Consider the following 12,095-nt stretch of genomic DNA (forward strand, 5'->3'; position numbering starts at 1 on the left):
TTCGCCTTTGTGCCTTGACTATGTTGCGAGCTCCGACGTTGTCGAGGATTTGCAGGAGAATGGAAACGTAGCCGTCCCCTGCCCCATCTTCTGCTTCTCACTTTCGTACTCTCACACTTCCTTGCTCTCCTGGGCGGGGTTTCATGTTCTTCGTGTCAGTGGCTTTTGGAAGCATCATGCTGTCTACACCCAACGTCAGACGTACCCTTTCTCCTCCTCCCCCTTGGATGGTAGACTCTGCACCACCGCCTGATTATCCGCTCACCTTACGTTTTGCTTTGCGTCAAGGCAATTTTCCATCGCTGGAGAAGAAGTTGTTGGACATCAGCAATCCTTTAAGTCCTCGCTGGAGACAACATTTGACAAAGCAGGAAGTTGAGAACTTCACGCGGCCGACCAATGAAACTCTGAGAGCGGTTGATGCGTTTCTGTCATCTCATGGGATCAACCTGCATGCTGCTCATCGCTCTCCAGCGCTGGATTGGATCAGTGTCAATGTAACAGTCTCCAAGGCAGAGGCCATCCTCAATGCAACGTATATGTTGTATTCGAGCGTCTATTCCGGGAAAATGCTGCTACGATGCGCTTCTTACGACCTCCCAAACGAAGTTCACCCTCATATTGATACCGTCCAACCTACGAACTACTTTGGACCACCGGAGGGGCGGCGGAGTGATTCTTTTGAAAGGGTCGGTCTTCGTCATTCCTGTGCGCGGCATTGCGGGGATCTGCTACATCCCGGCGATGGAGGCCTCACAATGGCTCGCCGGTCAGGAAAGCCCAGGCGACTCCAAGCCCCGTCTGGCTTTGTTGACCCCCAATATCTCATGTCGGTTTACGGTTTTACGAACTACACCGCATCGTCCAATCGAAGTATGATCGCAGTTGCCAAGTAAGATTGTATGTACAACAACAACCAAGCACCTTATATTCACGGGCGTGTGACCTCCACTCCAGCTTTCTTGGGGATCGTGTCAATTTAGAAGATACGAAACTCTTCTGGGAAAAATTAGCACCTCATGCACTCAATAGTACGCCCTCAATCGAAAATGTGAATGGTGTGTTTCTGTGGCTCTCGTTTACGCTGCAGTTTATCTCATGTTTGTAAGGAGGATCCTATCACCAATACCCGGGATCAGGTACTCGAGAGGGGGTTAGAATCTCATCCTTATTTCAAACGCCACCTACTAATTTTTTCCCGAAGAGTCTAGACTTCCAATATGCCAGCGCCCTGACAGTAAGCATCTGGTGGAATTATTGTTCCACTCGCTGACATGCATGGTTCTCCTCAAGTACCCCACAAGAACAGGTTGGTCTGCTATTTCAACAAACACCTGACCACGCATTAGCTCACGTCCATCGAGTTATCTACAGCACGACCGGACTAGGACCCGGGAGCACAAACTCTATGAGCAATGAACCGTGAGCATCTGCGTATTTAATACCATTCTTAGTTCGTGTCAAACAATACTGAGTTCTTCAGATATGACATCTTGCTGCCGTACATGTTAGCCAAAGAGGACGATAAGCTTCCGACCACAATGTCTATCAGCTATGGTGAGTGCCTCGGAATCCTTGGCCTTGGCCCTTGGCGCTGATATATGAATGATCAGCGGATGATGAACGTTCTATTCCGATTGATTATGCTACGCGGATTTGTCAAATGTATGCAGAACTTGGCGTTCGGGGCGTTAGTGTCCTTCACGCAAGTGGCGACCACGGGGTGGGAGGGACTACGCCCTACTCTTGTCAGAATACGAGAGGTGCTTTTGTACCGTCATTCCCCGCGAGTTGTCCCTAGTGAGTATTTGATGTTTGATATACATGTTCAAGACGCGCTCAAATAAAAATTAGTGTTACTGCTGTCGGATCTACTAGTTCATGGCCTGAGGTCGCTGCCTATTTCAGTGGCGGAGGGTTCAGTAATTACTTTATAAGGCCTTCGTATCAAAATGAAGCTGTGTCGTCCTACGCGAGCCGGATGGGTGGCCAGTTTCGAGGCGAGTAGGTAGCCCAGTCGTTCTGGCACTTTGCTGAATGCTTTCCCCAGGAAAATACAACGACAAAGGTCGCGCATATCCGGACATTGCTGCCCTAGGGATGTCTTATTTGTACATTCTGAATGGAACTGTTGTTGAAACCAAGGGTACCAGTGCATCCACACCCACGGTCGCTGCCATTGTGAGTATCTCAAAATAGGACTTCACTGCGCGTCATGTTCATGGAGACTAGGTTTCGCATTTGAACGACATGGCTCTTATGAAACGGGGCAAAACACTCGGGTTCCTGTAGGTCTTCATCAATCTCTCTCAGCCATTCCCCAACTAACTTCCACTGAAGTAATCCACTGCTTTACCAATTGCAGGGCAGGGGTATGAATGATATCATCAATGGCAGCAATCCTGGGTGTAACACAGGGGGATTCGAAGCCACGGATGGATGGGACCCTGTTACGGGATGGGGTAAGCGTTGTCGACCACTATCAAACCAAACAGAGCTGGATAAATGTGGATAGGTTCTCCCGATTTCCCAAGTCTTGCAAACATTATAAATAGGATGAACACAACTCCCCCTACCAGCGGAACTGCCTTCTCCGTGTTCCCCAATCCTACAAACCTGGCAGGGAGCGCTTCGCTCACCGTAACCCCACCATTGATGGGCACCGAGTTGGTATTGAATGGAGCCTGCTGCATATTGTTATTTCTTCTATTGTTTATCTAATCTAGAGGCTCTTGGCTTCAACGACCACACAGACGCATTGTTGTTCGCGCTGGAACAGATAGGTGAAGGTGCAAACTGATCAATATTGTAAGACTAAGTAACAGCACAATCTGAAAACCAAGGCTGGTGCACTATGCGGAACGAATCGAGGAAGCACAAGGGGAACTAAAGTTTAATTTAAGCTACACATCGAGTGGGAGGGGATTTCTAAAAATTTTGGAGGCTCAACGCTGGGACTAGAACAGTAAGCAGATCAGACCCACAATAATATAATCGAAATCCAGCGAAAGAAATCCAGCGAACACGGTCAGCGTTACACTGGGATATTCTTAGCTGGGGATGGCATAAGAACGGAAGGATTTTTCTGGGAGAACGGATACGTACTGAAGCGTGTCCTTGGGCTAAGCAACAACGCAGAAGGGGTCATTAGAGTTCCCTCCGTTACCAAAAGAAACGGGAGTGTAGAGATCCACATCAGACAACTCAATGAGACTGCTCTCGCCCGCAACGTCAGACTTAGAAAGGAAAATGGTGTAGAAGGAATCCATAGATGCGCAAGTGTGTGGAAGGCGAGGTAGATAGTGGATACAACAGATGGTATACAGGAGTGCTCGAGATTGAAGTTTCGACCATGGTATGGCAGCGACTTTTATATTTCGCGCTCGAAGCTCAAGAAGCCATTCATCCAAGGCGAAGCATCCGGAACGAGTCACAAAAGTTTCCGTGCCACAGTGTCAACGGTGGCAAATCGATCAGGTTGACCCTGGCCACCTTGGCAGATGGAACCATAGCGACGGGTGCTCGGCGTTAATTGCGGAGAAATACAGCAAGCCGCCGGTAACCAAGATCGATTCCCACCCTTTGTCCACTGAATTGACGTTTGAATCTCGCCACGAGCTTTTGGCCCCTCGCGGAATTTGGCTACTTGCTATCGAGGGGTATACGGCCGGTGTACTCGCTGAGAATACGTTTTATCGATCAGCTATTACATTTTGACGGACTGCTGTTGCCCAAGAAAATGGTGAGGTAGATACAGGAGATGGTGTACAAGACTGAAGTTTCGACCATGGCATGGTGGCAACTTTCACCACAGGGACATTTTGCAGGTATAGACGCCACTCATTGGCGGAGCACCTGGAACGAATTACAAACGTTTTTGTGCCACAGAGTGAATGACAGCAAATCATATAAACCCCTAACCTCCGTTTGAAACGGATGGAGGACCCGGAACTACGACGATGTTAATGTGGCGATCGGCGTCAAGTGCGGTGAAACTTTGGGGAGCTTTCATACCTGGCAACCGGGGACCGACTCCCAGGTCTTGTGTGCTGAATTGACGTTTAGCACAACGATGGGATCGCCCTGATCGCACACACCACTCCGTCCTCTGCGCGCGACCGCGCGGAGACCTCCGTCAGCGGCAACACACATATTATCAGCATCTTAGACAAAGTCATTCCGCGCTCATCACATTTGCGAATGGCGACGCACAACCCTTTGCGCCTTAGGAGAGCTCGGCAATTCTCCCCCATCATTCCATGCCCGGCATTTCCGTTGCTTTAAACTAAACTGATAGCTAGCGCGGTTGCATATTACTCATGGTACTAACTGTCGAAGGTGTCAACAAACGAAGGGGTCTCAATCTTAACGGCCGATGAAATTTCCTCGTCAGATTCTGTTCCTTCAGTTCACACCCGCTGGCTTCGTGATACGGAACCCCCCTTCGCGCGGCAAGCTTGATTGCCGCCCAGCCTACCTGGGCTTCGAGCCTACCCTTTGCTTGCTGCGGAGATTGATCTCGATGCACTCATCGAGAGTCCACTGTTGAACAATCCACTATCCCTTACAGTGCCCACTCACCAATCATGCACACCATTGCACCCCTATTTTTGTATGTACATTACGGTCCACGCAGTTGTCCATCAATTCCCCCAGTGATGTGGCCATCTCGTGGTTAAATCCCCAGCCACGCGGTTAGACAACGCCAAAAATTCACCAATGTGAAGACCCAAGACACCAGGACAGGAACGGTCATGATCATGTGAAGCATAAGACCTAATTAGAACATACACATAACTATACCGCTTCCTTCCATTGTTAGTCGCACCCACACATCAAACAGCTAAAGCAGTGATCCGTTTCCGTGCAATTTGTCGCCTGTTCAGCCCAGTTAACTTCACAAGACCTTTCCCGTCTTTGTCGTTGTTGCGAGGCACTACCTCGTCGGGAACACCAAGGATGACCTCGATATGACAAGGATGCCCAAGGAAAGGATTGATGCGACCATGCGCACGGTATGTACGTCTGCGCGTTTTCTATGAGATGTCAAGTAAATTAGCAGCTGATTTGTGAAAACATGGCAAAACCAATTGCAACTGACAGGAGCCTGCTGGACAACAATGTTCTTAATCTTCAGTGATTCGACGTCGAGGCCTTTATTATCGGCATTGGCTTCTGCATTCTTCAGCAGGCGGATAATGTATCTGCAAGATTTCTCAGGCCATCGACCTGATTCGGATAGTCACCAACAATTAACATGAACATAAGTTGTACATACGCACCCTGAGTGGTTTTGAACTTGAGTACCTGACCGGTTCGTCCTACACCTCCATTGAAACGTCTGAAAGGTATAGCTTGCTTGTGCTCCTGTACATCAGCCAAGTACTTGTAGGCCTTCGACAGCTTCAGGCCTAACCGAGAAGGGAACTTAAAGGTCATGGACTATACATTCATTCTAAAGTGACACGAACCAACTAAGGCGGCAGCAACCTCGCGCATGTTCTTGAAAGAAGTGCGAAGATTCGCACCGCGAGACTTTGCGACTATTGATGCATACGAGAACATCAGACGAGGTTCCAATCATGGTTATGGCACTGGGCCTCACTCTTCTCTGGATTTGTGAACAGAGGATCAGCCGCATATCGACCCATTTTGGAGACTAGAGGTAGAGACAAGGAGAAAATAAGCAGCTGGAGGTCAAATTTCCCGATGAAGCCCTGGACAGACCTGTGAGGATGGTAAGTTTGGTTCAGCTCTCCGGCGATAACCGCAACTGCACAGTTACTCAGTGTGCGCACGTGATCTGATGAAATGATATATTCCAGCGACATCCTCACCGGCTGGGTGACTGCGACTTGTCAAGCTTTCTTCTAGTCTCCATGGTCTCCTGTCTCACTTTCTTTGTCTTCTCTGACCCAGTGGTCACGGACAGGTCCTTGCGGTTGCCGTAATCACGTGGATGGGAAGGACGTCGGACTTGATGTCTGATGATGGCCGCCAGAGGACACTGAGCTACGGTCGCGCCTCCACCGGAATGGCATGCAACGGCTTTTGAGCATCAGTGGGTCCTGAAGCTTCCGGATGAAGCTACGGGCAATTGGATCCGTAGGTTTTTTTTGCCAGAATTTTTCCGTTCTGCAACCACACGGTAATTTAGCATCAGTGACGATCTTTGGTGCTCCTGAGCAGTTGGGTGGACCGGCATCTTCCCGTTTTATGTAAAGATCCCAATGCACGCCAGTCATTCCGCGGGCGCAGTTATTCCACCTCATGTTCAAGGTGACTTCTGAGTCACATCCGGAATATCGAGCACCATTCCTTTCCGGTGGCGTTGAGAAACTCCAAGGTAGCATGTACAAAATTAATGTCCTTTTACTTTGAGAGACACCTGCTGCTCCTGTGGTTTGATAATCCAAATCTGGAGTCATTCCTCCGATGTCTGGCTGAAACTTGCGGCTTCCCTTTTTGGGTGACAGGGGTGGCATGTGTTGATATTTCTGATCAGACTTTGCGCCTCAAACACGTGTGGCTGGGCTTCTAGCGCGGAAACCTACGTGAATCGGATCATTCTATGATCCCCCCTGAGCGTCCGCTCGGAATACGACCAACGTTGCGCGCTGATACACTTGTCTTCGGTATTGGCATTGGCAATCAAGATTCATTGACCTCAATGATCTCTCGCGTCAATCAAATGCCTCGCGTTGACCTCAACTATAATTCCGGTATCCTCCAGGGGAATGATGGGATTTGACTCATGGCTGCGGAATACAAGCTACGGTCCTGCAAACAAAGGCGACAATGATTTATGGGCCATTCCAACTTCGTTGCTTGGGCGTCACTCCTGACTCTGTCGATCATTGACTTCGGCAGCTCTTTACGAGTCTAATCCCCCTGGGTTTACTCCTAAGGCTCCTACTGCCACTGCGGCGGTGCCCTAGTGCCGTTGAGCCTGTACAAGACATATCTCCGTGAAATTGCGCCCCACTACATATATAGGGTCCGCGTGGCCAGGACAGCATCACCACTCAAGCTACATACTCCTCACAATCTTACACCCCCAACGCACCATACATCCTCTGCGTCTTGCAATATGTCTTCCTACAGTCAGTCGCATCGTACTTTTGATGCCAGCTGAACGTTTGGTACTCATCATATCACTCCAGTTTTTTATCAAGTCTATGACGAGCAGGGAAAGCTTCATGCTCCCGCCTATGGCTCTTGCGACCCCGCAAGGTACCCATTCGTTGGGGCGTTCATGCAGAAAGATGTGGGCCAGGCCCCCAAGCTGTGCATGTCTGTCGTCTGCTCTCTATGATGGAAAACGCCTCAGACAGTCGCTGCACCGAATTGTTTGCGACGTTCGACACATTCGCTAAGAACCTAGGATTCAGTGAAAAGGACATCGTGAACCTCGCGGAGAACGGATACGGACGCGATCCAGACCACCCTCTCATCTTCAAGATGCTTAGCTGGGATCGTAAATGAACTAGTTCCACATTGGTGTCCTTTCCCCACGGTGCGATATTGAAGCTCCCGACATGTCCAAACTGGCCTGACTAATTGACGTATCGTTCTTTCAGATCGCGAGAACACCCTGCATCGCAGTGTTTCGAGTATTTGGAGTTCCATTTAGATTTTGCTTTCATCCACATTCTCCATTAATTCTTCCTTCTATACATACATATACAAGACTATTGTGACTCTTTACTTTACTTCTACTCGTATTATAGTGACAATTCGTATCTCTCCTAATCATAGAGTTTTTTACCCCTCTTACCCTTACGCACAGGTCCACGTCCAATTTTGACGTTTTATCCGATATGACCCGATGGACGGTCAGCGCCACAATGGAATAACCAATTCCGATCTTATCCTTATGAGCAGGCGAAAGCCCTGAATGTTTGGAAATTTTATCGTTTTGGGCACCTCAATGGATAACCCGGAGAGGCGTTGCTCATTGCACGCTGCATGATTGGCCAGGTCCCGCACGCCCTGCCGGCCGAGAGCACATTGCCCCCGAAGCTTTTCGGCCGAAGAATCAATATTTACGGGTTTGTACCAATGGGAGAGGCTGCTTCGGTTTGATGGTTTCCATCGCTGAGGCTGAGAAGTCGGAACGCTGGGATGATATGCAGATACACGAGATCGCTCCTCCGAGCCCTCCCGAAGGGGATCAAGCCAAAGCTGGACATGGCTGGTCCAAAAAACACGTGCACCGCTCCTCTATGCCGAAAAAATCGAATGGGGGAGGCTGTTGTGTCTTCTATATTACGAAGTCATAGAGGCTGGAGTCCTGCCTAGTTGTGTCTGGTACACTGGCATCGTACAAGTGCTTGTCGATGGTCAAGCCATGTAATTAACGCAGCCTGGACCATGGAGACTCGTTGTTGTTGTTGTTGCTGCTAATGATCGCCCGCAGTTCACTAGTGCTGGCGGATTTGCTGGAGGATTTCGTGATGTCGGATATCTCCGACATTTGAGCGGGGGCAATGACAAATGAATTAAATATTTGGTGGAGTACAGGCCCTTAAATGGGCAGGTGACTGAGAGGTTCGGGGAGAGAATCTGCTTTATCGACGCAAGCTATGTAGTTGGGTATCAGCAGGCCCTGTTCGCTTATCGCTGCGACCATTAGTTCATTCCCACGGCCTCCGGGAGTTGCCGGAGGCTGCTGCGACATGGGATGAACTTATGGTCGTAATAGTACAGTACCATCTCCTATGCCCCCGTCCAAGTTTAAGAGACATGGAGGGAACGAAGTAGTAGAGGTAGGTCCTTGTTGGAGTTGGGAAGTGAGAACCACCGTTTAAGACAGCAGACGAAGGCCCGATTGAGGTGGGAGCTTAGGATCCTGCCTAGTGGGAGCTCCACGTCCACCCCAACTGACCACAAATGGAGACCTGGGATCGCCAGAACTGAGGCCGAACCCCTAATTGTCGGATCGTATTCACAAGACTAGCAGTGGACACTCGAACTTGACCCCTTGCTTTGTGGATGAGATTGCCTAAAGTCCGTCTCAATCTAATCGGGTATAGCCGAATACCTCAAACTTCCTGATCAAGCCGTGGAAGCGCTAGCACATGTTCATGTTGGAGGAGCAAGTCATAATAGGTGTTGTGCACTTTCCATACTTGTCTCTATTCCATGTCGATGTGTATTTACATGTATTTACACCGACAATTATATCTTTAGAGTCTACTGCCATCCCAACCGAGCCGCCGCACTGAGTGGTGCTTCTTTAGTTCAACTGCTCCTACACATTACCTAACGAACCACCTCTCGCAAGACCCGATGAAGTCCCATGTTCGGGATTCGCCGAAACGACTTGACAACCACGTGCCCATGTCAATCGTCCCGACGGGACGAGAGCGACGTCCATATCGGCAACATTTATGGGAATAGTTGTCAGCCAAGGTATGTATGCAGTGGGACGAAAATTTGAAACCTAATTTACAATTTCAAGCGAAGTCTCCCCGCTAGTTGAACCGTATGCACTCTGATATTGGAAAGTGGGGCCGAAACTAATTTACTGTTGCACAGTTCACAAGCCCTTTCCGCACCTTCGGTAATGAGATGCGGTGCGGTCGGGATGAGGGGGAGATTCGTGGAGATTCTCAATAGAGAGAGGCTGGTCGCCTGCCTCAGTTAACCTTACATGTGGCGGATGCGTTGGACCCATCCTGCACCGTCACATGTTACTCGCTTCCCGTTCCGTAAGAAATGTGAAGGATTATGCGGATTCGTGATGGGACCTGGTTTGCAATTTTAACGGTTCCAGGCTCAAACCCATTCGGTTCACCCCCTACCGGTCAATGTCGATCCTAACACTCCAGTTATGGCCACTGAGGACAACTTTTCTTGTTTTCTGTTGCTTGGAAGCGGTACCATGAGAATAACGGCACATTCCCAGAGAACATCACATCTTGGACCTCCACCCCCTACGGATCTGCAAATACAGTTTTCGGAAGGGAAGAAATCAGGGCGATAGGTTCAGAAGGGGCTGTGAGGGAACATGGAAAATGCTTCCCAACCGTAGCTTATATAATATAATTACGCCAGCACCTTCCCAAACTTCACCGGTTGCCCACCAACGCAAAAGCCCATCGCGCGCTTCAATATCACACCCCCATACTTTTATTGACGTCCCAGCGCTCAAGGACGATATCCCCCCTCTGGATTCCCCTTTAATTTGAAGATCAACTCGCATCTCGCATCGCCCTTGTCGACCCTGGGGTCATGGAGTCCCCGTCCCAAACTGATCCAAAGGTTTTTTACGTGTGTGTTACTGGATATGGGGTAGGCCCAACTCCAACACCGAGCGGTTCTCCGACTCAAATTTTACCAGCCATTCAGTCACTACGCTCGCAATCCAGCTTGGCTGTCCACAGCACCCCTCAATGGAAAAGTGCTGAGGAAGTTTGAGGCACGTTTGGATACTCAAAGCATAGACCCAGTACCCTCCACTGGCCAATCCCTCCTTTCGGAGATTCACATCGTTTCATTCGAGCTCACGGTATCCTATCAACACGTGTTATCAGTGATAGAACCCCTCCATGCTACTCCTCCTGAACTTCCAGACTCGGTAAATTTCTCTTCTGATGTGGTCGTTGGACAACTTCATAGGCCTAAGTCTAGGTGGCATTACCGGACTCCCTGCCTCCACAACATAGACCATTCGACTTGATCCTCCATGTCGGTGTTGGACCGGCTGGTGGGATGAGAATTGAAGCGATGGCTAGGCGATTTGGATATCGGGAACCTGACATAGATAATGAGTTGGCGCCACCTGTTCATCCATCCCATCTTAGTGTGCAGCCTCCACCTCTTACTATGCCGATGACAACGACTAGGCCACTAAGACCATGTAAGGACATGCTCCCTCAAAACTTAAACACACTCATACCTCATGGTTCATAGATGTTGGAATTATCCCCAAGCCAATTGCGATGCTAAGGTTCAGAGACGACGTATCGCCCCCAAGAGGATTCGGACAAGGTTACGAGGGTTGTCCCGACGAAATCTGGAACCCCTCTATTGACGTACAGCAACTTGTACAGGACGTTCATCAGTGTGGAATACAGGCAAGTCATTGATAAAGATTTCAGTGTTTTGGCTGGGCTTCGAGTTTCCTCTACAAGAAACACCTAACCTACCTCCCACCTCCTTCCTACCAGGATATAACTCACTCTAGCGATGCCGGTTTATATCTCTGCGAATTTGTTTATTATTGTTCTCTCGCGCAGCACCACCGGATCGGGAGGAGGGTGACCTCCCATGCAGCGTTCCCTATCTCGGCCACCGAAACCGAAGCCAGTTCGACAGCCAATGGCCAGGATCAAGAGGTCTCGAGCTCTGCAAGCCGCCAGGAAGAGTTACCTCCCGGCGTCCTGGGTACCCCCGATCGCTGTCCGAAGGTCTTGTTCGTCCACGTACCTCCGGTTGGAGAGCCGCAGACCTTGGAGGACATGACGTTCGCTATTGAGAACATCATCAAGGTCATTTGTTGGGGAGCTGGCGATGCTGCTGGTGTGCGCGTCGACGAGTGATTCTAAAGACTCAGCCAGATGCGGCACTCTCCCAGTTAATAGAATCATGATTTGATTGATTTCCGAAAGGATTTTTGCGGTTATTCCTACGCTTGACCAAATCACGTTAGTTTAGCCAACCCCAAGTTCGACCGTGACACATGTTGTTGTACATTCTTGCTATATCATTGTGTTTTTAAGAGTTTTAGGCGGATATGTCGACGGTTGGTCGAGTGGTTCCTTCAAGCATGGTAGTGATTGATCCCGCATACGAAATGGGGATGGCGCCTATAGAAATGATATTGATACTCCTGTGGGTCAGGAAAACCTAATGCCACTAACACCACATGCTGTCAAGGGAATGTGACTTTCTACTCACAGAAACAGTATTTGCATACTGCGCAGGTATTAAGCTCTGACAAAGGCCCCCCCCCCCCTCAGTTCGGACACTAGCTGACAACTACTCTTGAAACCTCGGATCGATAGCTTCTGTATACTGGTTGCGTTAACACCTGTTCCTTCCCCTGGCGCCCTTCCGACTCTTCTCTCACGCTTTGGTCAACTCGCCTT

The 12,095-nt window shown here is 49.5% G+C and overlaps 5 protein-coding genes across 5 annotated transcripts; 3 read left to right on the forward strand and 2 right to left on the reverse strand.

The window, feature by feature from the left end:
* Positions 1-2,816, forward strand: EI90DRAFT_3082732 (peptidase S8/S53 domain-containing protein). The gene is made up of 13 exons (XM_039062028.1): positions 1-892; positions 958-1,058; positions 1,110-1,153; positions 1,205-1,237; positions 1,294-1,309; positions 1,365-1,422; positions 1,484-1,557; positions 1,614-1,800; positions 1,855-2,000; positions 2,051-2,181; positions 2,233-2,288; positions 2,341-2,462; positions 2,516-2,816. The coding sequence occupies exons 1-13, from the start codon at positions 144-146 to the stop codon at positions 2,719-2,721; spliced, it is 1,923 nt and encodes a 640-aa protein (XP_038909918.1). The 5' UTR covers positions 1-143; the 3' UTR covers positions 2,722-2,816.
* Positions 2,817-4,445: 1,629 nt separating this feature from the next.
* On the reverse strand, positions 4,446-5,661 carry EI90DRAFT_2978680 (60S ribosomal protein L17 L23). The gene is made up of 5 exons (XM_039055948.1): positions 5,606-5,661; positions 5,472-5,543; positions 5,283-5,411; positions 5,102-5,229; positions 4,446-5,036 (listed from the first exon to the last, which is right to left on the reverse strand). Exons 1-5 carry the CDS (start codon positions 5,649-5,651, stop codon positions 4,836-4,838), a joined length of 576 nt encoding a protein of 191 aa, XP_038909919.1. The 5' UTR covers positions 5,652-5,661; the 3' UTR covers positions 4,446-4,835.
* A 99-nt stretch (positions 5,662-5,760) lies between these two features.
* EI90DRAFT_2691304 (uncharacterized protein) lies at positions 5,761-6,804 on the reverse strand. Its single transcript, XM_039053471.1, has 2 exons — positions 5,838-6,804; positions 5,761-5,773 (listed from the first exon to the last, which is right to left on the reverse strand). The coding sequence occupies exon 1, from the start codon at positions 6,483-6,485 to the stop codon at positions 5,952-5,954; it is 534 nt and encodes a 177-aa protein (XP_038909920.1). The 5' UTR covers positions 6,486-6,804; the 3' UTR covers positions 5,761-5,773; positions 5,838-5,951.
* A 286-nt stretch (positions 6,805-7,090) lies between these two features.
* EI90DRAFT_3020898 (uncharacterized protein) lies at positions 7,091-8,500 on the forward strand (the record flags this gene model as incomplete). The annotated part of the gene is made up of 5 exons (XM_039057571.1): positions 7,091-7,103; positions 7,164-7,293; positions 7,335-7,477; positions 7,981-8,210; positions 8,420-8,500. The coding sequence occupies 5 exons, from the start codon at positions 7,091-7,093 to the stop codon at positions 8,498-8,500; spliced, it is 597 nt and encodes a 198-aa protein (XP_038909921.1).
* Positions 8,501-10,182: 1,682 nt separating this feature from the next.
* Positions 10,183-11,558, forward strand: EI90DRAFT_2978682 (uncharacterized protein). Its single transcript, XM_039055949.1, has 5 exons — positions 10,183-10,296; positions 10,346-10,582; positions 10,636-10,864; positions 10,918-11,081; positions 11,175-11,558. The coding sequence occupies exons 1-5, from the start codon at positions 10,237-10,239 to the stop codon at positions 11,544-11,546; spliced, it is 1,062 nt and encodes a 353-aa protein (XP_038909922.1). The 5' UTR covers positions 10,183-10,236; the 3' UTR covers positions 11,547-11,558.
* The last annotated feature ends 537 nt before the right edge of the window (positions 11,559-12,095 follow it).

This window comes from Cantharellus anzutake, assembly GCF_015039405.1.
Source record: "Cantharellus anzutake strain C23 chromosome Unknown EI90scaffold_94, whole genome shotgun sequence".
NCBI classification, from domain to species: Eukaryota; Fungi; Basidiomycota; class Agaricomycetes; order Cantharellales; family Hydnaceae; genus Cantharellus; species Cantharellus anzutake.

Bases quoted from the DNA above. Each gene is read 5' to 3' on its own strand.
- EI90DRAFT_3082732 (XM_039062028.1), top strand. From the start codon at position 144: ATGTTCTTCGTGTCAGTGGCTTTTGGAAGCATCATGCTGTCTACACCC. The intron at 2,001-2,050 runs GCGAGTAGGTAG...TGCTTTCCCCAG, and splicing joins GATGGGTGGCCAGTTTCGAG to GAAAATACAACGACAAAGGT. The intron at 2,463-2,515 runs GTAAGCGTTGTC...AAATGTGGATAG, and splicing joins GGACCCTGTTACGGGATGGG to GTTCTCCCGATTTCCCAAGT.
- EI90DRAFT_2978680 (XM_039055948.1), bottom strand. From the start codon at position 5,651: ATGGGTCGATATGCGGCTGATCCTCTGTTCACAAATCCAGAGAAGA. The intron at 5,544-5,605 runs GTGAGGCCCAGT...ATGCATCAATAG, and splicing joins GTTCACAAATCCAGAGAAGA to TCGCAAAGTCTCGCGGTGCG. The intron at 5,037-5,101 runs GTCAGTTGCAAT...GACATCTCATAG, and splicing joins TTGTTGTCCAGCAGGCTCCT to AAAACGCGCAGACGTACATA.
- EI90DRAFT_2691304 (XM_039053471.1), bottom strand. From the start codon at position 6,485: ATGCCACCCCTGTCACCCAAAAAGGGAAGCCGCAAGTTTCAGCCAGAC.
- EI90DRAFT_2978682 (XM_039055949.1), top strand. From the start codon at position 10,237: ATGGAGTCCCCGTCCCAAACTGATCCAAAGGTTTTTTACGTGTGTGTT. The intron at 10,297-10,345 runs GTAGGCCCAACT...AAATTTTACCAG, and splicing joins TGTGTGTTACTGGATATGGG to CCATTCAGTCACTACGCTCG. The intron at 10,583-10,635 runs GTAAATTTCTCT...GCCTAAGTCTAG, and splicing joins CTCCTGAACTTCCAGACTCG to GTGGCATTACCGGACTCCCT.